This window comes from Bubalus kerabau, chromosome 6 (assembly GCF_029407905.1).
Source record: "Bubalus kerabau isolate K-KA32 ecotype Philippines breed swamp buffalo chromosome 6, PCC_UOA_SB_1v2, whole genome shotgun sequence".
Classification (NCBI taxonomy): domain Eukaryota; kingdom Metazoa; phylum Chordata; class Mammalia; order Artiodactyla; family Bovidae; genus Bubalus; species Bubalus kerabau.
In genome coordinates this window covers 116201724-116225790 of record NC_073629.1, presented here as the reverse complement: position 1 = coordinate 116225790, position 24067 = coordinate 116201724, and the positions used below count along the sequence as shown (strand labels likewise).

The following is a 24067-nucleotide window of genomic DNA, read 5'->3' as shown; positions in this document are numbered from 1 at the left end:
GTGAATTCATGAACGAACACTGGCTCAACTCCACAACTTGTCAGGAGTCTGCGATGCATTGTTGCTCTCAGGGAAGAAGAGACCCGGCCTCTCGGGGACCCCGATTTCCTCCCGGAGAGGAGGTTTAAGGCCCCCAGGGGTGTCTGCTCTGGGGGTAAATGATGGATGGCAGGTCCTCGCTGTTGCCTGGGGACTGGGTGAGCGCCGCGATGTCCCCCCAGACATCTCCCCTCTCATCGGATCTACACAAAGGAACGCCTCTCTTGAGCTTTCCATTTGGACAAATCCATCTGTACATCAAGTAGCACCCAGGGGCAGCCACCCACTCACAGCTCTCAACCACCTCGGTGACGCCCAGAGACATGGCCAGGACGCAGCTGCCAGGCCTCTCCAACATACAGATGCTGCCCGGCTGCTACCAGACCTGGACCTGAAGAGGGGGAGTCACCGAGCCCTTCCCTGGGCAGACCACCGAGGGTCTTACACGCTGGCCTGCTGCGAGTGACCTGCACTGCTTTCTCAGGCTCCATTCATGTGAAAAATTCATCCCAGAAGGAAAGAAAACGGCCTGTGTTTACCTGCTGGTTCCTGCAATCATAGCCCACCTGTCTCAAACCTGTCACTGATCATTCAGGAGGCCACCAGGTTAGAAAAGGTAGTTGGGGCGGGGTGGGGGCTGTCTTCCAGATGCAATGGACAGAGCTGGGGGAGTTAGTGAGGTGCCCAGAGGCCAGGTTCAGGGGGCAGGTGGAGACGTGAGGAGGCAGAGTGGGGAGGCTGACAGCAATTCAGAGAAGTCTAACTCTTAAGACAATCACTTTTGGAAGCACGTGATCCTAGCAGAAAAAGGCCAAACATCAGATTCGTTCCAGAAGCACATGACATGTTTTCAACATTTTTTCAAAATTTTAAGTTCTCAGTATTTTTATTCAAAGTATTTTTTATTTTTAAGTTTTCAACCTTTCCCCCTATTTTCTAACCTATCGAGAAATAAGGCCACAAAACACGAGGAGTGGAAAGAGACCTCGCCGTATCAACCCTCCCCCACTCACCCAAACTCTTTTCTTGTCTCTGTGCTTCTCCTTGTCATTTCCACTCACAGGCATATTTCATCTCGCTGGGATTTTAGTACAGACACCTCTGTTATTCTGCGCAAAGCTAGTCTGACAAATTAAGTTTGTGAGTTAATTTGCAAATTGAGTGTGTGTTTTCACACAGTCACCCTAGCTGAGCTGCAGAAGCCACGCACGCCCTGGATGTTTCTGTAGTCCCACATTAGGAAAAATGTGGACAACCATTCAAAAGCATAAATCCCGATAAGTCTGTGCCAAGCGAGAGGGAGCCCAAGCCAGTCAAGTGAGGCGGTCCGAGATTCCGTGTAATGTGGCATGAAACGGGACGCACGGCGGTGGTACTCGCGTCAGCCCTGGTGCCTGGACCCCCATCACAGCGAATTAAGTTCACCATAACATGGCTGATGGGACTGGCTTTGGAACATATCACATCATAAACAGATAAGGGAAGAGAAATGGCCCTTTTCCTCCGCTCGGAATACTGTAAAATGGATATAAGCCTTTGCTGGGTGTGCACCAGTGCCCCTTAAACACCAGGGAGCCAGAGCTCCACGGCTCTTAAAGGAGAAATTGAGGGACAGAATGGAGAGAGGCAGAGGGCCAAGTGTGGCCTGGTGGCTGCTAAGTGGTCATCCAGCAGAGAGACAGAGGCCGCAGGTTAGAGGCCAACCCAAAGTGATGGAGAGGTCTGAGTAGGTTTCTAGTAAAAACTGCCCAGTGGTTTTAAGAACTACAGTACTTGGTAATATTATTACTTTTTTAAGACATAAGACAAATGATTCTGAACAGCAAAGAATCTTCATTTTCCTTTTAGTTTTTTTCTGAGGGGGTGGGGTGGAGAAGGGGACTGGAAGAAGAATCACGTGGTTCCTCAATGGGGAAACAAACAAAACAATAATAACAATAACAAAACAGATTTTAAAAGAGGAAAAGCATTCCAGAAAGTCTGCAAATGGATGGAGGCATTTAAAACATACGTGCATGTTATTTTTTTTTCTCTCAAACTATGAAAACATAGAAACATGCTGAAAGATACTAATGTGATTGGGTGGCAGCTTGATCCACACTCACACTCCTTACAGTGGGGATGGTCTGCCAGCAGCTACTCACACCAGGCAAGATGAATTCTACTCCAATGTAACGACAAGTGAAATTTTATTAAAGACTAGATACCCCTCTTAGAGAAGATCCAACAAATGAATAATGCTGCTTTTTCATTCTCAACTAATCTTAAATGTTCAGAACATCAGGCCCCAACCTCCACATCCATTAGGTAGTATTTTTTTTTTCTTTCTTCTAAATTTGGTTGTGATGGGGTGGAGCTGATCATAAGAATGACGCATCAGAAGTGATGTGAATTTGTGAATTCTCTAGAGTAAGGTAAGCATTATTATTAAACAAGACAAATCCTTTCCTTAAAATCACCAAACCTCTATCTAATGGAATCAGGATGCAGGAACAGGGCAGATGTTTTATTCTTCACAATTGACACAGAATTAAACTTGCCCAGTGGCATTGTCTTTGATATTAAGACATTAAGACATTAAAACATTGGTGACACGGGATTCTATCTGCTCAGCTTTTTCCTCGAGAGGGAATCTTGGAACACTGGCATAAAGAAGACCTCAAGGGTTCACTCGCCCAGGGCTGGCTCCACGTGGGTGTAAGCCCTCAGCTGGACCTTGAGCTCAGAAGGGGCCTGCGCTTAGTTAAATGGTCTGTGGTTGCTGCCTTGAGATTCTGATAAATACTGGACAGGGACCGCACAGTTGCATTCTGCGCTGAGCCCCATCAGTTCTCTGGCTGGCCTGGGATGGGCCAGATGCTTTCAAGTATTGCTGGTGGCAGACTTATCACCCATTCACCGCAGTGAGGTTTCCATAAAGCTAGATTTTAAAAAATTTTAAGGCCGTTTTCTGATGCCACATTCTTTCTGCCTTTTGGATGCTAACATGTACTTTCACAGAATCGCTGTGATGGTAAATGATTTACGTAATTTCCTAACTTGGTCAAGTGAAGAACCAGCTACTACTCCACATCTATCACCCCAAAACATTTTAAAACCTGACTTAGCTGGGAAACCCCATCTGCCCAACCCCTTCCTGTGGATGGTTTTGTCCAGGGCAGGACCACTCTCTGAGGCAGCTGGGGGACCAGGGCAAGTCTGCTCCCAAGACCACGCTCTTCCAATCTGTCCTTCTGCATTAGGATGTTTGAGAGACTTTTAAAAAAGACTTTTAGAAAAAAAAAAAAAAAAAGGATTTCATCAAGACAATCAACACTCTAAGTTTAAATGTGTCAAAAATCCAGACTCTGGGAAAATCGTACGGAGGATCCTTAAAAAATTAAAAAGAATTACTGCAGGGTCTGGTATGTGGCTAAAGAAGCAACAGTTAGAAAAGACATAGAACAAGACTGGTTCAAAACTGGGAAAGGAGTATGACAAGGCTGTACATTGCTATTCTGCTTATTTAACTTCTATGCAGAGTACATCATGCAAAATGCTGGGCTATATGAATCACAAGCTGGAATCAAGATTGCCAGGAGAAAGATCAACAACCTCAGATATGCAGATGGTGGTGGCATTTTCGTTGCTAAGTCATGTCCGACTCTTGGGACCCTGTGGACTGACTGTAGCCTGTCAGGCTCCTCTGTCCATGGGATTCTCCAGGCAAGAATACTGGAGTGGGTTGCCATTTTCTCTCTCAGAGGATCTTCCTGACTCAGGGATTGAACTGGGGTCTCCTGCATGTCAGGCAGACTCTTTACTAACTGAGCTATGAGGGAAGACCCACTAAAGAAATATTTCCAAATGGAGATGCCAGGGATTGAACTGGGGGCCTCGTGGATGCTAAGCGTGCACTCTACCACTGAGCTACGCCCCTGATGTGATATGCAGATGATACCACTCTAATGGCAGAAAGTGAAGAGGAACTAAAGAGCTTCTTGATGAGGGTAAAAAAGAAGAGTGAAAAAACTGGCTTAAAACTCAACATACAGAAAACATAAGACATGGCATCCAGATCCATCATTTCATGGCAAATAGAAAGGGGAAAAGTGGAAGCAGTGACAGATTTTCTTTCCTTGGGCTCAAAAATCACTATGGACGGTAACTGCAGCCATGAAATTAAAAGACACTTGCTCCTTGGAAGGAAAGTTATGACCAACCTAGACAGCATATTAAAAAGCAGAGACATTACTTTGCCAACAAAGGTCCATCTAGTCAAAGCTATGGTTTTTCCAATAGTCATGTATGGATGTGAGAGTTGGACTGTGAAGAAAGCTGAGCGCCGAAGAATTCATGCTTTTGAGCTATGGTGTTGGAGAAGACCCTTGAGAGTCCCATGGACTGCAAGGAGATCCAACCAGTCCATCCTAAAGGAGATCAGTTCTGAATATTCATTGGAAGGACTAATGCTGAAGCTGAAACTGCAATACTTTGGCCACCTTATTCAAAGAGAAAACTCATTGGAAAAGACCTTGGTGCTGGGAAAGATTGAGGGCAGGAGGAGAAGGGGACGACAGAGGATGAGATGGTTAGGTAGCATCACCAACTCAATGGACATGGGTTTGAGCAAAATCCGGGAGACACTGGAGGACAGAGGAGCCTGGTATTTTGCAGTCCACAGGGTTGAAAAGAGTCAGACACAACTTAGCGATTGAACAACAACAACAACAACCATCAATTCCAATTCTGGGTTTATAGCCAGAAGTGTTGAAAGAAGGTTCTTGAAGGGATATTTGTACCCCTGTGTTGATAGCAGCAGCACTCACAATAGCCAAAAGGTGCAACTGAAAACGTCATCAACAGAGGAACAAAATGTAGTCTATCTATGCAGTGGAATATTATGCAGCCTTGAAAACGAAGGGGATTCTGATATAGACTGCAAGATTTATGAACCTTGGAGACATGAGGCTAAGTGAAATAAACCAGTCACAAACAGATATTGTATGATTCCTCTTACATGAGGTCCCGAGAGCAGCCACATTCATAGAGACAGAAGATAGAAGGGTGGCTGTCAAGGGCTGGGGGAGAGGGGGTGGGATTTGGCGTTTCATGGGGACAGAGTTTTGGTTTGGGAAGATGAAAAAGTTTTGCAAAGAATGGTGATGATGGCTGCATGACAGTGTGAATGTACTTACTGCCACTGAACTGTACACTTAGTGTTGGTTAAAATAGTCAATTTTATGTTATATGAATTTTGCCACAATTAAAGATAAAATCCAGAATCTGAGTGTTCTGTTATTCCCTCATGTGGACACCGCTGTGTGAGTCTCTGACATTTCGGGCCTGTGTTTTGATGGCTCTTATTATTATATCCCAGGAACTTAAAATTAATATAATATTATTACTGATACTAATCAGTGTGGTCCATATATGGTTTTCCTGTGGCTCAGATGGTAAAGAATCTGTCTGCAACATCTCTGGGTCAGGAAAATGCCATGAAGGAGGGCATGGCAACCCACTTCAGCATTCTTGCCTGGAGAATTCCATGGACTGAAGAGCCTGGCAGGCTACAGTCCGTGGGGTCACAAAGAGTCGGACATGACTAAATGACTAATGCTCTCACTTTAAAACGATCCCCAAATGTTCTCTAGAGTTGAATTTTTCTTCCAGTTCCTAAGTCAGTCAATGAAGAGGTGATGCTCTTGGTCACCCCATTTCTTCCATCTCTAATCGGACAACATCCCCTGCAAACTCTGTCCCCACACTTGGGTCTTTTATTACATTGACTGCTTCAAGCACTCCAAGCTATGTCTACTGTGGAAGGCCCCCACCCTGTTTTGTCTGATTCTTCAGGTCACATATTTTTCTTGAGAACACTACACAGGAGCGAGGCACACCCCCTTCAATCAGGGGGTGCAGCGTGGGGGCAGTCCCTGATGCCTGAGCACAGGGCTGAAGCAGGGGTGCTCAGTGCTGTCCTCTGTCCCGAACCTTCTTCCCCTGACAACCAACAAGTGATCTGGAGGCAGATACCTCGAGCTGGTGAGTCTCCTGTTCCTCTGGACCTTACCCCAGGTGTGGTGGCATCACTTGGTGATCCCTGATCAGTGATTACCTTCTCAAGGTGAAAGACAGAGCCTTCTCCCATTCTCTTATTCTTTCTGTTAATTAACTGGCATTTTCTGTAAAGAAGAGGCACCCCCTGACCCTACCCACATTTCTGGAGTATCACTGTAGACCCTTAGACTTTAAAAAACAAAGTGTGTCATATAAACTACCATTGACATTCGGCTTTTGGATTCTTGAACTGCCCTGGGCTTGGCCAGCGGGAGCCGTGCGTGCAGCCCGCTGTCCGTGTGACATGTCAGCCTTTGTCTTGTGGGTCTCCTGCTTCTTGGCACAGCAGGGTCTTCTAGGTCCATCTTACTTTCTCAGGTCTGGTGTGAGACATTTCCGTAAGGATTCCCGATTCCTTTGCAGAGAAGTCACCATGCATTTTGCTTTGCTTTTGTAACTTAGAATTTGAGATAACTGTAGACTCACATGCAGGGGCGGTGGTTCTGTTGCTCAGTCATGTCCGGTCTTTTTGACCCCATGGGCGATAGACCACCAGGCTCCTCTGTCCATGGGATTCTCCAGGCAAGAATACTGGAGTGGGGTGCCATTGCCTTCTCCAGAGAGTAGCCCTAGCTCCACACAACTAGAGAAAAGCCTGAGCAGCAATGAAGACCTAGCACAGCCAAAAATAAATAAAAGTGGGTTCATGCATACACTATGGGCTTCCCTGGTAGCTCAGTTGGTAAAGAATCTGCCTTCAATGTGGGAGACCTCAGTTCGATCCCTGGGTGGGGAAGATCCCCTGGAGAAAGGAAAGGCTACCCACTCCAGTATTCTGGCCTGGAGAATTCCATGGACTAAGTCCATGGGGTCGCAAAGAGTCAGACACGACTGAGTGACTTTCACTACATATACTAACAAGTGAGGATTGAGTTTGCAAGGTGGTCAGAAAATGTGTAGCCCCACCTCTGCCAGTTTCCAGTAGAATAAAGTGATGGAAATAACACAGATCTGAACACTGGAAGGTGCACTGCAGAAATGCTGGCTGCTCAGCACCGTCCAGGGTCTTGGCCCAAACGGGGTCCCTGGGTCTCCTGGCAAAGCCATGTCTTCATTTCTACACCACCTCCCGGCCCCTCCCGAGTCTCTCCAGGGCACATTTGGAAATTATTTTAAAAGATAAAATGCCTCTAGTCTGTTACCCATTAGAAGACACATGTGAATATTATTTTCTAATTTGTGACTCTTGAGTGTGTGTCTCAAACACCAGAGAGACGTAATTTAAATAATTATGTCTACTCCTGAATATTTCTATCATGCTCCCGAAATAAGAGGGTGGATGTGTCCTCCTCGCGTGATGTGCCTGGGGGTTGAATGGATCCTTGAGAACATCAAAGTGCTGGACGAGAATGACCACAACAGTGCAATTTCCAGCCTGTCCGGCGGTGGCCTGAATAGCTGGGGCTGCCCTGGGGCGGACAACAGCTGAGTGGAGAAGTGGGGGGCAGCGGGCTTTCCCAGTAAATCTGGACTGTTCCCTGTAACCCGGTGGCCCCAAACTCCCCGACCCAAGTGACTCATCTGCAGCGGGAGTGCTGCGGGGTGAGGCATAAGCCTGATTTACAACATGAGCAGTGTGGATTTTTTTTTTTTTTTTTGTTAAATCCAGTTATAGTGCGACTTGAGTGACTAACTCCTGAAAATTGGTAATTTCTTGGTGGTTAGCAGTAGAAGGTCCACCAATGAGAGGCGAGGCGTGATAATAAATTTATAGGGCATTATATGCCAATTAGACCTCGTCAGCCATTCAAAAGGCAGGGCCACCAATCAGGCTATCACTCCACAAATGCACCCTTTATCACGGACACTCTTGCAATTCAATCCCTCTTTATGTGTTTGAAAAGCAGCATATTAACGCTGACTGTACAGGAGCCTAATTTTCAGAGGCCCTTCCTGGTTAAACAACCTCCTCTTTCTTCTCTGCAAACTCCTCTTTGTCCTCCAGTGGGAAACCAGGACTTGACATGAGCATGAAATCTACAAGGAACAGGATTCCTTCCAGACTCTGGTTTCCCCACCAGACAGAAGCCCTCAGGGAGCCTCAGGGTCCCTGGAATCACCATGCTATTCAGTCAGGCACCACTCAGCTGTATGCTGGCACCCAAGGCCTCGTGGGCATCCACGTTCCATCTCATGATCGTTGGACAGTACATCTGCTGGAACACAGTCCTAGCAACCGGGGGACCAGGAGGCACTGAGGTCAATTCATCCTTTCTGGAACAGCAGGGAAACACCTAGGTTTGCTCAGGGAAACAGCATGGATGCTTGCTCTTTGCATTAAAGCAGCTGACTGGACTGACTTTAAGTCTGTTTTCTTTGAAGGAAAAAAAAAAAAAATTCACAGAAGAAGTGCATGCTCTTTGTGAAAAGAGCCAGTCTGTAGAAAAGTACAAAGTGGGACTTCCCTGGTGGTCCAGTGGTTAAGCATCTGCCCTGCCAACGCAGGGGACACTGGTTCAGTGCCTGGTCCGGGAAGATTCTATATGACCTGGGGCAAGAAAGCCACGTGCTGCGACTACTGAGCCTGGCCGCTGCAACGAGAAGCCCGCGCAAAGCAAGGAGAGCCCGGAAATAAAATAACTGAGGCAATAGTTTAGAAGCACATACAAAGTAGGCTTGGCCACTATCACCCAGGTCAGTGGTCGGGCTTGCCCCCTTTCCTCCTGGGTATTTCCTGCTCTGCACAGCACCCCAAGTTCAGTCTGCACCCCTTCTTTTGCAATTCCCTGAAGTGACGGATGTCAACTCCCTTCCAACTCTGTACTTTGAAACACAGAATCCACCCCCCAAAGTGAGTTCTTTGAATGTGATTTGATTACACCATCATCTAATGGCCTGTGAAGCATTCATTCTTTCAAGAAATAGCGACTGAGCGCTCACCAGGAGTGAGGCACTGCCCTGTGTCAGGTTCCGGCTACAGGTGAGTAGACAGACGGGTAAGCAAGTACCTCACAATAGGAAAAGACCTTCATCTGTGGCGTTGTTGACTGTGGTAAAGCAGTTCACAGAAGCCAAGCACGCTGAATATGAGAGGGAATCCATGTGTTCTTGGTTTTGAATTCTGTGCACAGCCCTGGATTTAGTTTACAAAATTTAAAGTGTAGCTAAAACCAGATGAGAAAAAAACACTACTTTCTGGAGCTTCAGTTCAGTTCAGTTCAGTCACTCAGTCATGTCCGACTCTTTGCGACCCCATGAACTGCATCACGCCAGGCCTCCCTGTCCATCACCAACTCCTGGAGTCCATAGAAATCCATGTCCATCGAGCTGGTGATGCCATCCAACCATCTCATCCTGTGTTGTCCCCTTCTCCTCCTGCCCTCAATCTTTCCCAGCATCAGGGTCTTTTCCAATGAGTCAGCTCTTCGCATCAAGTGGCCAAAGTTTTGGAGTTTCAGCTTCAACATCACTCCTTCCAATGAATACCAAGGACTGATCTCCTTTAGGATAGACTGGTTGGATCTCCTTGCAGTCCAAGGGACTCTCAAGAGTCTTCTCCAACACCACAGTTCAAAAGGATCAATTCTTCGGCACTCAGCTTTCTTCACAGTCCAACTATCACATCCATACACGACCACTGGAAAAACCATAGCCTTGACTAGACGGACCTTTGTTGGCAAAGTAATGTCTCTGCTTTTTAATATGCTGTCCAGGTTGGTCATAAGAACAGAAAATGTATCAATAAATCTTAGGAGCATCTACAACCTGTGATTTGGGTTCCCTGGTGGCTCAGATGGTAAAGATTCTGACTGCAGTGAGGGAGACCCGGGTTCTATCCCGGGGTTGGGAAGATCTCCTGGAGGAGGGCATGGCAACCCACTCCAGTATTCTTGCCTGGAGAATCCCATGGATAGAGGAGCCTGGAGGGCTACACTCCATGGGGTCACAAAGAGTCAGACACAACTGAGCGACTAACATGCACACAGACACGCACACACACTACTAGTGGGCAGCCTGTGAACCTCTTAAACAAATGTTTTAAGTTCATGGAGGCAATCGCCTCAAGATATACCTACCATCCACTAACCCAGGAGTAAAGGCAACCTCTCTGGAAATGCTGGCTTTCTGACACGTGTACCAGAAGCGGCTGCCGTTTCAGGATGGTGTCACACAGTGGCGACACCAGGGCCAGAAACCACACGTGCTCCTTGCTGAGTGGTCCTGCGGTTTCCCAGCACAGCTGGGGCCATCCGGCCATTGGAGTCACAGACGCCTGCACAGCACTGTTTGGAGAGACCCAGTTTCCTGCCCAGGAGACCGGAATGTGCCTCTCAGGCAGAAGGATGCTTCTGAACTGAAGATATTTAGAAATCAACAAATGCAGGAGAAGGCTTTCTCTGAATGACCCGTATCTGCCTACAAGCAGGTCCTCCATAAAAAAGAACTTCATGGGCGTAAATCCCCTCCCTGGGAGTTCCCAACCAGGGAAGAGGGACTCTTACCCCAGGAGTGATGAGAAGTTGGCACACACACCCTTACAAACTTTATCACAAGCTTTCATGGCTCCCATCTGGTCTCCTAGGGACCCATTTATCTTTCCTAAAAGTTGTTTGTTCTCCTGTAAGCAGTATTTCTCTGCTTCCCTTTCCATCATGAAAATGACTGGTGTAGAAGCTCTCAAATCTCACCATCCTTTTCGTATTCACATCTTTCCCAAATGCCCAACGCATGTAAAAGTAAAAATGAATATATTTATATGTCTTTTATCTTGTTAATCTGTCCGTTGTCAATTTAATTCACAGGCCCCCCCAAGCTGCACGTAAGAGTGTAGAGGAAATGTGTTGTTCCGCTACCCCAAGCCCTCCCCACTGCTTGTGGAGGAGCTCTGAGACCTGGTGAGGCTGGGACCCAGGAGAGGGTGGCCAGCATGAGTGAGGCCCAAAATGAAAGGACACTAGAGAAGCTCCCTGCCTTTCAGGAATGACCATCACGGAGGCCGAGCCACTCTCTTGCCCCAGTGGGGAATCTGCCTGGTCAGCACATCAACAGACTGGACAACCAGGCCTTTGTGACTGGTCCCTCGGGCTGGGGGGACATTGAGCATGTCTCACATGCCTTCCCACACCCTGGTGTGGGCTTGGTACTGATGCTTTATCTGACTTGCTATACATCTGGTCACCTGCCTTCTGTGAAGGCTGACCAGCCCTTAAGGCCTCTGTACACCTTCTGCAGAAGCGGGGAGGGTCTCTACTGCGCAGGACGCCTGTAATACCCCCTTCTCCACAAAGATGATGGGCCTCCCTCCCACCTCCGGCTAGACTGTTCTGGAGTCCTGGATAATGATTAATCAGTCGGGGTTAACTAAGCCCACCTCCCCGGGCTTGGTCCTTCATGGACGAAGAGGATGGCTATGTCTCTTGTTGTCACCTAACAGATGCCCCTCTGCACCTCGCAGGGACGCAGAAGAGAGTCTTTACGGAGGCTGGTGATCAGGTGATCACGTCTGGGAGGATCTCTGCCCAGAACCTCAAATGGTCCTGTCCCCATCCCCCACCCCACTTGAGCAGGAACCCTGCAGCGGGTAAAAGGCAGATACTCGGAAGGACAGTGTAGTCTTTCCGGGAGGGGCCGTGGGGGGGGGGCGCTCATTTCTCCTGATGCACACAGCCTGACCCCCACCCCCTCAACCTGGGCCCCCTCTAAACGCCCTGAATGCCCATCCCCTGATGGGCTCCATAATGAGAAGCGCTGTCAATCACAGCTCCATTAGCCGGGACAGACTTTCACTTCCTGAAACAATTTATTGGATTCCCAGAAGCAAATGGGCCTTCTTCCTTTTCAGCTCGGTTTTTAGGGAGCTATTCAGAGGGAGTGTGTGTCCCTTCGGCTCCCGCTGGGCGAGGCTTTGTTTCCTTCATTTACTCATGAAGACAGTTTCCTGAATTTACCTTCCTCCTCTGTCCCGGGTTTCCCCCCTGCAGTATCTGCCAAAACTTTTCTCCCCCCACTGGTTCAGTGGCTACACAATACCCACCAGCTGTTTCCAGCTACTGATCCAGGGAGGGAGCTGCGAATTTTATTGGCAGATTTTTGGAGAGGAGGCGGGGCAGGGTGTGGGGGAGGGGAGAGGGGAGGCACACACTTGAAGAAATTAAAACTCAGGCGGAGAAATAAAGGAACGAGGCTGAAGAATGCGATGGGTCTGAGCTGGAACCGTGGGGTCCTGGGCTTCCCCTACTCCCTTATTTCCAACCAAGGAATTCTATAAAGAAAAAAGATGCCCGAGCTCAGATTGTTATCTTAGAAGATTTCCAAATTCGGGGACTGTATGCACACTTCCAAGATACACGTTATGAGTGACACAGCCTGACTGTGACATGATTTCCAACTGTTTAAAAATAACACACACGACCTACAAGATAAGCGCTGCTCGAAGGGTTTCAAAGGTCGGCGTCCCTCCCAGTGATGAGTAGAAAGAGAGGATTCGAAATTACGTAAAATAATATTTTTCTTCTCCTGCTCTTCTTAAGGAATAATATACACCTTGCAACCACACTTGAGCCAGGGGGCCCTACCCTCGAAGCATAAATCAGTTTAACTTTTAACCTGGGAAAACAGGCTGAAGGAGGCAGAGTTATGTTGCGCCTTCTGAGAGTCGCACGTCAACAGTAAATCCGGAGTTGAGGTGTGGGGGGCGCACGTGAGCGCCGCTGAGATCCGATCAGGGCAGAATTACGCGGCCACGTAAGAAATAATATCTATTAGGCTAATTTAATCACCGAATACTTTACAGATGAATTAGGATTTAGAATCCAATTATTTCCGACATTCCAACTGTCAGAGCCTGTTTCTGAGCAGGAGGGAGAGAAAAGGCGGGGAGAGGAGGGCTGGTTTTAAAGATGCAGTGAAGGAGCCACATGGACCCTCTTCTGCTCCAGGCTGCCGGAAGAGCGGAGACCTGACAACTGCGATCAGGCTTTTTCTGGCCATTACCCCTCCCCGCCGAGCCCAGTGAGCAAGGCCGGGACGCGGGATCCGCTATCCCTGATGGACAAGCCATTGTCTGCCGAGGGAGCCCTCCTCCCAGGCTGGCCCGCCTTCTCAAAGGAAGCTGGCTAGGCCACATCCTGGGGTGACCCACGGAGCAGGACTGCTCCCCAAGCCTGGAAAACCACAGGGTGCCCTCGGGGGCCATGGATGGGGCCTGCCTACCCCTCTTGCGGGAGCATCCTCCCACCCCCGGCTCTCTTTAGAGCTGGGGTTCTTTTTCATAATGGTCAGGGCTTGGGGCAGACAGAAATGAGGAAAAAGCAGTAGCCGTGAATGAGTGCTGGGCAACACCGCCCCCCCCCCCCCCCGCCCCACCACCTGCCAGGCTCCGGGGTCTACAGTGAGCCAAGACCGCTGGGGACAGGGTCAGTGGTTCCAGGTGTGGATGGAAACTGAGGCCCAGCTGTGAGGTCAGCACTGGAGAGCTGGCGGCAGTGATGGAAGCAAGTAAACAAAACATTCTCACAACTGAAATGGGCCTGATGAATAGATTTGTCTCAGAGTTCAGATTCTGCAATTACTTAAATCCAAACAGACGCTTCCCTGGAGGAAAATGACTGGAAAAATAGATCTGCAACTCTTTTTTCTTTTTTTTAAGGACAGAAATACATAGGAGGCTTTTGCATCATGGCTGTTTTGCAATTCTCAAAAAGCTCCCATATTCTCATAACACAGTGGGAATGTTCAGGGTGGGGGGTAGGGAAAAACTCCACTTAGAATTCATTCCAGAATGATCCTTACAGCGTGAAATGAATGAATGAACCGAGCATTTAAATTTTAATATGCTGGTGGGTCACGGGGCTGGCCGTCAAGACTGAATACACTTGTTTAAGTTTATGGCCACCATGCAGACCCCTCCTCTTCAGAAAGGCACAACTAAAGCAGGTTATGGCCCCTCCCAGCGCGGGCCTCCCAGCCCTACCATCAGTGGGAGGGAAGTTCGGGTTTTACAGACCATGGGCTTTTACGATGGGGGTGCTTCCTGCCCGCCTCAACACAGAGGCCCACCCGACAGGCGTGGTGAGTCCTGCACATTTTCTTCTGCCTGGCACACAACGCGTCCTTATTATCCTCCTAATTACTGAGCTGGACACCCCTTGCTTCCTCGCCACTAGAACCTTTGTGTGTGTGCGTGTGTGCACACACACGTTTATCCTTAGATTCGTTTAATTGAGCACAAGGCATTACAGAGGATTTCAGAAACGGCCTTCCTTGTTCTGGGATGATTTATTACAGCTCTTGAAAACACCTGTTCATCAATTTATCCTTTTGTAAAAAAGATCAGACTTAATATCCAGTTTCTTTAAAGTACTTATTAAAATTTCCTATGGAATACATTAAGTTAAAAAAACCCACATAATTATAAAAAACTCTACTTCTCTATTTAAGCGTAATTATAAAAAGCTTCTCATTTCTCTCTGTGTATGCGTGTACACACACACACATGATTATACGGAATCCCAGTGATACATTCTTAGTAATGGGGGGGGTGGGGTATTCTCTACATAGCAAAGGTGAGCTGCTAACTGCTTGAAAATCGTCTCTTCAAAGCAAGGCAACAGGAGAACCACTTGAAACGTGCAGGCCTCCTTTGATGAGTGCAGACCACAAAAAGTCACTTCTTTATGACCAAACAAAAACTATCCTTTAAACTTTCCCTTAGGAAAAAAGTCAGCCTCCAAAGTCGTAGTATCGATACGATAGGCCTGTTTAGGAAACAACCCTGACATGTGACAAACCCAGCTCCCCACTGACGGCTGCATGACTGGGAACACACGGGACGATGGAAGGAGCTCAGCTGTGGCTCAGCTGGTAAAGCATCCGCCTGCACTGCGGGAGACCTGGGCTCGATCCCTGGGTCGGGAGGATCCCATGGAGAAGGGAAAGGCCACACACTCCGGTATTCTGGCCTGGAGAATCCCATGGACTGTGTAGTCCATGGGGTCACAAAGAGTCGGACACGATTCAGAGACGTTCATTTCACACAGGACGATGGAAAACCCAGGACCGTCCGTCAATCATGGCGTCATCTGTAAATTCACCGAGTCAGCCGGTCTAGAAGGTGAGGCCTTGCTTCCTCCTTTCTTTATTCTTAAAGTTTCATTTTATGCTGGAGTATGGCTGATGAACAACGTCGTATTAATTTCAGGCGCACAGCAAAGTGATTCAGTTCTACATACACACTGATCTATTCTTTTCCAAGTTCTTTTCCCATTTAGGCTATTAAAGACTACTGAGTAGAGTTCCGTGTGTTATACAGTAGGCCTTTGTATGTTAAGATAACCAACAATCCCCTTTGTTGGTCAACCGTGTTAAACAAAGCAGTGTGTACATGTTGAACACAATTTCCTATCCCTTCCCTACTGGTAACGGTAAGTTTTTTCCTCTGTGAGTCTGTCTCTGGTTTGTAAATACACGCATCTGTATCATTTACTTTCGACTGCATATCATACGATATTTGTCTTTCTCTGAGTTACTTCACTTAGTATGATAATTTTCAGGTCCGGCCATCCTCTCTTCTTTAAACTTGGTGAGATTCATAATCCAATCGCCACTGCAGGTAAGCTGTTTGCCCCTGACCTGCCTCTTGGGGATCATCTCCTTTTCTGCGGAGGGGGGTGGAGTGACGCTTCCCCAGCCCTCAGCTGCCTGGATGCCTGGGAAAGCTCTCCCTCCCTGGGAGATCAAATGGGCAGCGGCCTTGAAGCAGGACCTGGTCCGCCACATGCCTAATTAATGACCCTGCTGGTCGCAGCTGGAAGAGCTGAGCTGGGGGTGATTAATTAAATTAGCTGGCAGAGGAAATTACAGTGGAAAAGCCAAAGTTTGATTGCTCCATAATTAACCGCAGTGCAAATAATATCTGCATCTATAACTTCCAGCGATGAGATCAGAAGCCAATTGAATTTGGCACTGATTGAAGCTGTAAATACCCTGTGGTGAGAAATGATAGGTTTGTTCTAGAGGGAAAACTTAGAAATGGACATCTAGCGAATGTGATCGGGGAAGGGCACCAGGGGAAACCGCAGGAAGGAAGCCTTACCTTTCAAGCTGCCTTTTTCTAACATTAAAACAACTCCTTTTTTTTTTCATATTTCTTTTGGATTAGTGATGAGGCGTGATAGCCCATATACCCTGTCTCTACATTTCAGGCCTGGAACCTACGTGAGGGTTCCATTTCCCTTTCTCGTTCCAGGGATTAAAACGCAATCCTCAAATAATTTCATAGGCTGATACGAGGGAAGCGCTTTCATCTCCCCCAGAAAAGGAATATTCTATTTAGACCATCAAATGCAGGAGCTATTGCTGCTTTTCTGGATAATGACATTTTTTTTTCTTTGTAACAATTTCATGTTCAAAATATGGTTTCATTAGCAATAGGATTCTGCTTAAAAGAAAAAAAAGTATTTTATACAGATAATTGCCTGGCACAAAACTGCAGAACTTTCAGCAGATGGAAACATTACATGTTCCACCATCCACAAACGTGCACTAGTAAGTCATTTCAAAGCAGAAGTCATGCATTTCTACAGGAAAAGCTCTCGCTAATGACTTGGTGACTTCTGACCAAGAGGAGTGGCATCTGCCTGACAACTGGTCAACGTTTCATCCCCATCTTGACACACAGAGAAGCTCTTGGTCAAATGGAAGGGACACGAGATTAAAAAAGGGACATACAGGGAGTCTGGGATCAGCCAATGCAAACCATCATATGTGGAATGGATTAGCAACAAGGTTGTACAGTGTCGTACAGGGAACTATATACAACATCCTGTAATAAACCATAATGGAAAGAATACTAAAATATATGCATAACTGAATCACTCTGCTGTACAACTGAAACGAAAACAACATTGTACATCAACTACGTGTGCATGCGTGCTAAGTCGCTTCAGTTGTGCCCGATTCTTTGTGACCCCGTGGACTGTAGCCTGCCAGGCTCCCCTGTGCATGAGATTCTTCAGGCAAGAATACTGGGGAGGGTTGCCTTGCCCTCCTCCAGGGGATCTACCCAGCCCAGGGATCCAACTTGCGTCTCTTATGTCTCATGCACTGGCAGGTGGGCTATGACTAGCGCCACCTGGGAAGCCTCCAAAATAAACGCCAAGAAAATAAATCTTAAAAATGTGACAGACCGTGGCAACATCTTTTTCAACTGGAATGTAATTGCTTTACAACATGGTATTAGTTTCTGCTGTATAACGAAGTGAATCAGCTACATGTATACATACATCCCCTCCGTCTTGAGCCTTCCCCACCATCCCACCCCTCTAGGTCATCACGGAGCATCGAGCTGAGCTCCCTGAGCCAGACAGCAGCTTCCCACTAGCTATCTGTTTTACACACGGTGATGTATATACGTGACTGTTGGAGAGTGGCAACATTTTACACTCCTATGTGGTTCAGAAACGCATACCCAGGAGTTTCTCATTTGCGTTCACAACAGTCTGCTGGGGAGGCCAGGCATGTATCGCTATTCTCAGTTTTCCCTTAGTGAGAAAGTTGGGGCTCCGGGTGGTCACTGATAGGGCAGAGTCTGACCCCGCCTCCCTGGCCCCAGCCCTCATTCTAGCCTGGACACCCCCCTCCCCCGTTTCTAACTTTACATGGTCTTCCTTCCAAGAGGCAGCTCCATCCTCAGCCCGGGCTGGGATGTGCCCACAAGCATGACCTCTGGATGGAGAGAAACACGCGGGCAGGGCTGTGCCTGGGGTGGGGGTTGGATGGTGGGGTCACGATAACCGAAGAGAAAAGGATGGTGTGGCAGACAGATTAAGGCTCTCTAAAGCTGTGCACGTGCTAATTAGCACATGTGACCACACTGCTGGGGCGGGGGGCCTGGAGGGCTGGAGTCAGAGGACATGTGGGGACAGGCACACGGGTCAGCGAAGCAGAACCAGGGGCCGGCGTAAGCGGGTGGCTTCCCTTGGAGAAGGCCAGCGGACAGACTCCTAGAGGAGCCTCTAGAAGGAACGCAGACACCCTGACCCCCTCTGGACTTCCGACACCCAGAAATGAGACAAGAAACGTGTGTGACTGTAAGGCATGGAGTTTGCGGTCGTTTGTTACCGAAGCGGTAGAAGTCTAAACCCCCACCATCAGGATGGCGACCGAGTGAAACACACCGGGGAGCGTGCAGCCTGGGGGCCTGCACGAGTGGGCACGGGGGCCTGGTGGGGCAGGGCCCACCGCTGTGGACGCCCGGCAGCCCCGGCCCCTCGCGGACACGGAGGCTCCGCAGAGCCTTCTGTGCCTTTGGCCTGCGGGCTCCATAGGCCCCCACACTGCAAACTGGCCTCTGATCTCCTCCCCAGCTGCCCCTCCAAGCCCCCAAGTCAGGAGGGTTCTGGACTCTCCAGAACTGAGGCTGGAGACTTGAGGCAAGAGGCCACCTGTCCTACCTTCCTTCCTCTCGTCGGCGAACCATCCTTCATTGGCCTGTTGCATCTGCACGACCTTCCAGCAGAGGCTCAACTGTCTTCGTGTCTGATTATTTTTCCTGGAGTGCCTGCAGAGGGCACAGCTCCGGACTAGACAGGCCGCACAGGCACACAGGTAAAGAGCTTTCTGCCCATCTCTGATGGGTTCTCCGAGCAGAGGGCTCCTCTCCCATCGTGCTACGTGTGTGGACGTCATCTGGCCCCATTGCCTCATCCTGGGAACTGAGGGCAAGACAGGAAAGAGCTTTTCTTTTAAAAAAATTATTAGTTTTTTTCCGCACTGGGCTTCGTTACTGAGCGTGGGCTGCTCTCTAGCTGTGGAGTCTGTGCTTCTTGCCGGGGTGGCTTCCTTGTTGCAGAGTACGGGCTCTAGCGTACGCGGGCTCAGGACTTGGAGTGCACGTGCTTCACTGCTCCGCGGCCTGTGGGGTCTTCCCAGACCAGGGATGGAAGCTGTGCCTCCTGCATCGGCAGGTGGATTCTTCAATCACCGGATCACCGGGAAAGTCGGGGCTTTTCTTTGTTTCTGCCCCAGGAGTCACATCCCGAACCAGCTCCACAGAGCCATGGCAGGCTAACTTACTGTTTGGAAGGACCTCAGACCCATCACGATTTGTGACTGGCGGCTAAGGCCGGCCTTGGATGTTGGCCTTTGGCATCACTGAGACACCTGTTAACGTGTCTGGCCATTTCCCGCCTGGGGTTTCTTTTTCTCCTGGATGAAGTCTCCCTGGGTTTCTCTCCTCCCTTCCTCCCGCTGCAGTTTTGCATGTATCACCATCTCAAGCCTTTTCTCAGCAGGTCTGTCTCCTCCCTGAGGACGGGCCTGGTGTCCCCAGGGCAGGGTGTGGGCTGGCGCTCTGTGTGGTGTCGTCCCTCTTGAGGACAGGACTGGAACCTCACCGCTCGAGCTCTGAGGTCACTGCGTGGGGCCACACCTCCTGCTGGGACGAAGGCAGAGCTGGTGGCGAGGAGAGGTGGACAGTGGGGTGGTCGCCCATCTGATCACACGGGATGAGGGCCACTCTGGGTGGAAAGGAAGGCATGACCAAGGTCAGTGGCCCGGCCCAGGGCGGGAGCCTTTGGAGAGTGAGCAGTCTGGTTCAAGGACAGGACTGCTATAACCCAGAGGGCAGATGGGGTCCAGGGTGTAAGCGCATCAAGTCACAGGAGCCAGGGAAGGACCAAAAATGTGAGGATGTCAGGAGATACTGAAGTCGTTCAAGAGGCCACTGGGTAGTATGTTTATCCAGGGAGATTATCCCTTAAAAGGCAAAAGAACCCAATAAAATGAAGCCCCCTCCCCCTCCAGGATGGACTGCTGGTAACTTCTGCTGGGATGCATTATCCTGGCCATCAGAACCCAGGTGGCCATGATGCTGGACTCCACCTGTCCACTTGTCCAGACCGCAGGGCCTAGTGACTTCATCAAACACATGTCTAGGTGTAACTGTGAATGGCTAACATCATCTACAGTCAGCTGCTTTTAAGTGAAGATCATTCTCAACCATGTGGGTGGGTCACACCCAATCAGTTGAAGGCCTCCGGAGGAGGAGAAACCTGGAGGTTTCTCGGAGGACTTTGGCCTCAAGATTGCGGTACTGACTTCTATCTGAGTACCGAGCCTCTGGCCTGCCCTACAGATTTCAAATTTTCCCGTCTTCACTATCACATGAGCCAGTTCTTAAAATACATTTTTCTCCTTGTACATGCGTATGTGCATGCATGCGTGTGCGTGCACACACACACACACACACACACACACACACACACACACACACAGTTGGTTCTGTTTCTTCGGAGAAGCCTGGCTGACAGAGCAGGTTTCTGAGGAGAGAAGTGACCCGATCAAAGCACTGCCGTCCAATCACAATCCTGGAGGGGACACGTGGACCAGCTTCGAGAGACCGAGGAGCAGGTGGTGAAGGATGGAGAGGAGGGCAGGGTGCTTGGTGGGGGGTGCAGGGCAGAGAGTACCACCTTTGGGGAGAAAATTGACACTATTTAAATTCTTCAAAAAATCCACCACCTTTGATCTAGTTACGCTCCTTCTAGGAACTCATCCTTAGAAAGAAACGAGTTGTAAGCCCCTCAAAGATGGACACACAAATATGCTCAGTGCAGCCTTCTTTCAGCGTTTCACTACAAATGTTCCCAAAGTCCGAAGGTGAAGGACTGAAATGATGGCTCAACCATCAGATGAACTACTGTGACTTCGTTAAAAATCAGGCTCTAAAAGAAATATACAATGAAAGACAGCGGATCATGATATAATACTAGTGATGGCTTAAAAAAGGCTATAAAACAGTTTTTAAAAAACTGTTTCTTTTCAAAAATTTTGCCTTGTTGTTGTTCATTTGCTGAGTCGTGTCCAACTCTTTGTGACCCTGTGGACTGCAGCATACCAGAACTTCCCTGTTCTTCACTAATCTCCCGAAGTTTGCTCAGATTCATGTCCAACTGAGTTGGTGATAGAATCTAATCATCTCATCCTCTGTCATACCCTTCTCCTTTTGCCTTCATCTCTTGCAGCATCAGGGTCTTTTCCAATGAGTCAGCTCTTCGCATCAGGTGGCCAAAGTATTGGAGCGTTAGCATCCGTATATGTAGGAAGAATGTATGTAATACATCCAGTGCTGACTGGTGGTGAAATCACAGATACGTGTGTGTAGATGCACGAACAATACAGTATATGCAGACATATACGTATATATTTTCAGCTCTCTATGGGAGAGCTTCCCAAAATGTGGACCTTGACCTTCAGAAGGTATTTCTTTGGGAGGGTTCTATTAAGTAAGCCTGGGAAGCACTGTCTTGCTCAGAACACAGAGCCCACACCCCTTACAGGAAGAAGCCACGGAATGTTTACTTTGGTTCTCAAACACACCTCTGTTTCCAGAAACACCTGTTACCACTCGCTGGAATTAAAATGCATGGGAGTATGTTCTGGATTTGACACAGCCTCCTGGTTCCTATGCTGAAGAAGGTCTGGCTGGTTTACAGCCCATGTTTAAGATGTTCAGGAAAGAGACGTTCTCAAGACTCCAAAAACCACGTAACAGTCTCCTGATGGTGAAAACAGCCTTACATCCATCACCAGATCGTACTGGGACGTGTGTGTGACAGAGGCCCACAACGGGGCGGGAGGGTCCAGGTGGAGCTTGGAATCTCCTCCTGGCTTCTGGAGGTCCTTGTGTGATGAGCCAGCCCCATCTGTGATAACCTGCTTCCATCAGCCCTCCTCTGCAACCCCGGCCACCGGAAATCTGTCCTCATGGAAGCTTCCTCTGAATGGGCTTCTTCTCCAAATACTGGGTTAGCCAACAAGTTCGTTTGGGTTTTCCGTAAGACGTTACAGGAAACCCCGAACTTCTTGGCCAACCTGATACATTTTGGACCCTGAGCTGCCTGCCCTGATCCAAGATTTCAAATCTAGCCCCACTGGCAGCATCACTACGGCTTGCTGGGTTGTTCACACATCTGTTCTCATGGTCAGAGGCCCCTCTCGGAGCCGGGGACATGATGGACCCTATCGGAGTCTCAGGAGGAGGGAGTCTCAGGCTACTTCTAGTACCCGGACGCCCTGGCAGGTTCCCTATTTACCTGAAAGTCTTTGGAAACCTAAGTCTAGGGCTTCCCTGATTGCTCAGTTGGTAAAGAATCCGCCTGCATTGCAGGAGACCCTGGTTCAATTCCTGGGTCGGGAAGATCTGCTGGAGAAGGGATCGGGCCACCCACTCCAGTATTCTTGGGCTTCTCTTCTGGCTCAGCTGGTAGAGTCCGCCTGCAATGCAGGAGACCCTGGTTCGATCCCTGGGTCAGGAAGATCCCCTGGAGAAGGGAAAGGCCACCTACTCCAGTATTCTGGCCTGGAGAATTCCATGGGCTGCATAGACGACAGAGCGGTTTTCACTTTGGAAACCAAGGACTAGAGATGGCCCAGATTCCGCGGCCCTCATCTCAGGCCGGAATACTGTTCCCCCTGACGACTATGGCAGGAGACCCGTGGTGGTTTCGGGGGCCCCACTGATGTGGCCTTTTCTTGTTCTATGTTTTCTCTAGTTTTCTTAATAAACTTAATAAAGCCCCCCTGGGGCAGGGGAGGGCAGTACTAAGCCTTTTTTCCCCTTAACAGCTTTATTGAGGTGTAATTTGTATACAATTCACCTATTTAAGTTTATATACATTTCAACAATTCCTAGTACATTTACTGAGCTGTGCAGCCATCCCCACAATTCACCGTGAGAACATTTTTATCACCGGCCAAAGCACCCCCATGTCCATCCGTGCTCAGCTCCCCTTCCACACCCAGGCCATCATTAATCTGCTTTCCTTCCCTACGTGCACGTGTGCGCGTGCTCGGTCACATCAGTCATGTCCTAGTCCATCGCAACCCCATGGACTGTGGCCCATCAGGCTCCTCTGTCTACTAGATTTCCCAGACAAGAATACTGGAGCGGGTTGCCATTTCCTTCTCCTGAGAATATTCCTGAACCAGGGATTGAACCTGTGTCTCCTGCATCGCAGGTGAATTCTTTACCACTGACCAACCAGGGAAGCCGCTTCTCTCTTGCTGGATTTGCCTTTTCTGCCTGGCTCCTTTCGCTGAGGACTCCAGCCCTAAAACCATTCCACTGACAACTGTATGAAAACAGGACTTGCAAATGAAAAAGAAACACATCTGACGGAGGGCTTTGCACTGAACAAATATTTGGCCTACTGTTCAACCAATTCAAAGAATTTTTCATACCATTTCCACACGTTTGTTTTGGTTCAGAAATACCTACTGTATTTAGGTACTAGGGTTTATGTAGACTGTGAGTGAGTATAAATGGACTCTTCTGACGTTTAAAAGGAACTTAAAATTGCTGGGTTTAAAATCTGAAAAGTAAGAACAGCCTACACCATGCTGGATAATACCTGATCGCTAACTTCCCAGAGTACACGATGTGGATTAACCCTCAGTATCTTTAGACATCCACTGATGATGGAGTTGCCCATTCTGAAGAGACCGTTAGGGTAATTAACCCGAGGATCGGAGAAGTCTCTTTATGTGGTGTCTTTATCTACACTCAGTCTAACTCACACCAAAGACATGTCGAAACCTTTTGTAGTGGATCATAAATGGGGGAAAAGAGGAGACTCGAAGACGGGGCTCCTCAGTGGAGTTCTGCTCAGCATCTGATGGACACTGATGTTAGGAGAAGTGACCCGTGCTGACACGCGGCTCAGACAGGTCAAGAACCTGCAGTTTCTTTCTACCAGGTCAGGCTGCTGGCTCTCACAGTCGGGTGGTGTGCAAACTCCAGTCTGGAAAGGACTAATGTATTACCAAGGACATCGGGACAAACCTCTAATGAAAACTGTCACTGGACCTTCAATGAGAAGGAGGGTTGGCTACTCTAAAGGACTGTCTGGAAGGCAAAAATCACGGCCTCCTTGTTCCTGGGAAGCCCACAGCCTTCAACCTCCTGCTCTCGTCGACGGCGGCCCCAAGT

At 48.6% G+C, this 24067-nt stretch overlaps 1 protein-coding gene across 7 annotated transcripts in view; it reads right to left on the bottom strand.

Annotated features, from left to right (window-relative positions):
• Window positions 1-24067, bottom strand: part of AGAP1 (ArfGAP with GTPase domain, ankyrin repeat and PH domain 1) — a 562171-nt gene that overhangs the window by 15572 nt on the left and 522532 nt on the right. Inside the window, exon 17 of one of the 7 annotated variants that reach the window (XM_055586526.1) lies at window positions 18093-19595. The exons of the other annotated variants lie outside the window; for them this stretch is intronic. Coding sequence (XP_055442501.1) covers window positions 19469-19595 — 127 coding nt within the window. The 3' untranslated portion in view covers window positions 18093-19468. Of the gene's footprint in view, window positions 1-18092; window positions 19596-24067 lie in introns of those variants that run through there. 7 annotated transcript variants of the gene reach the window in all.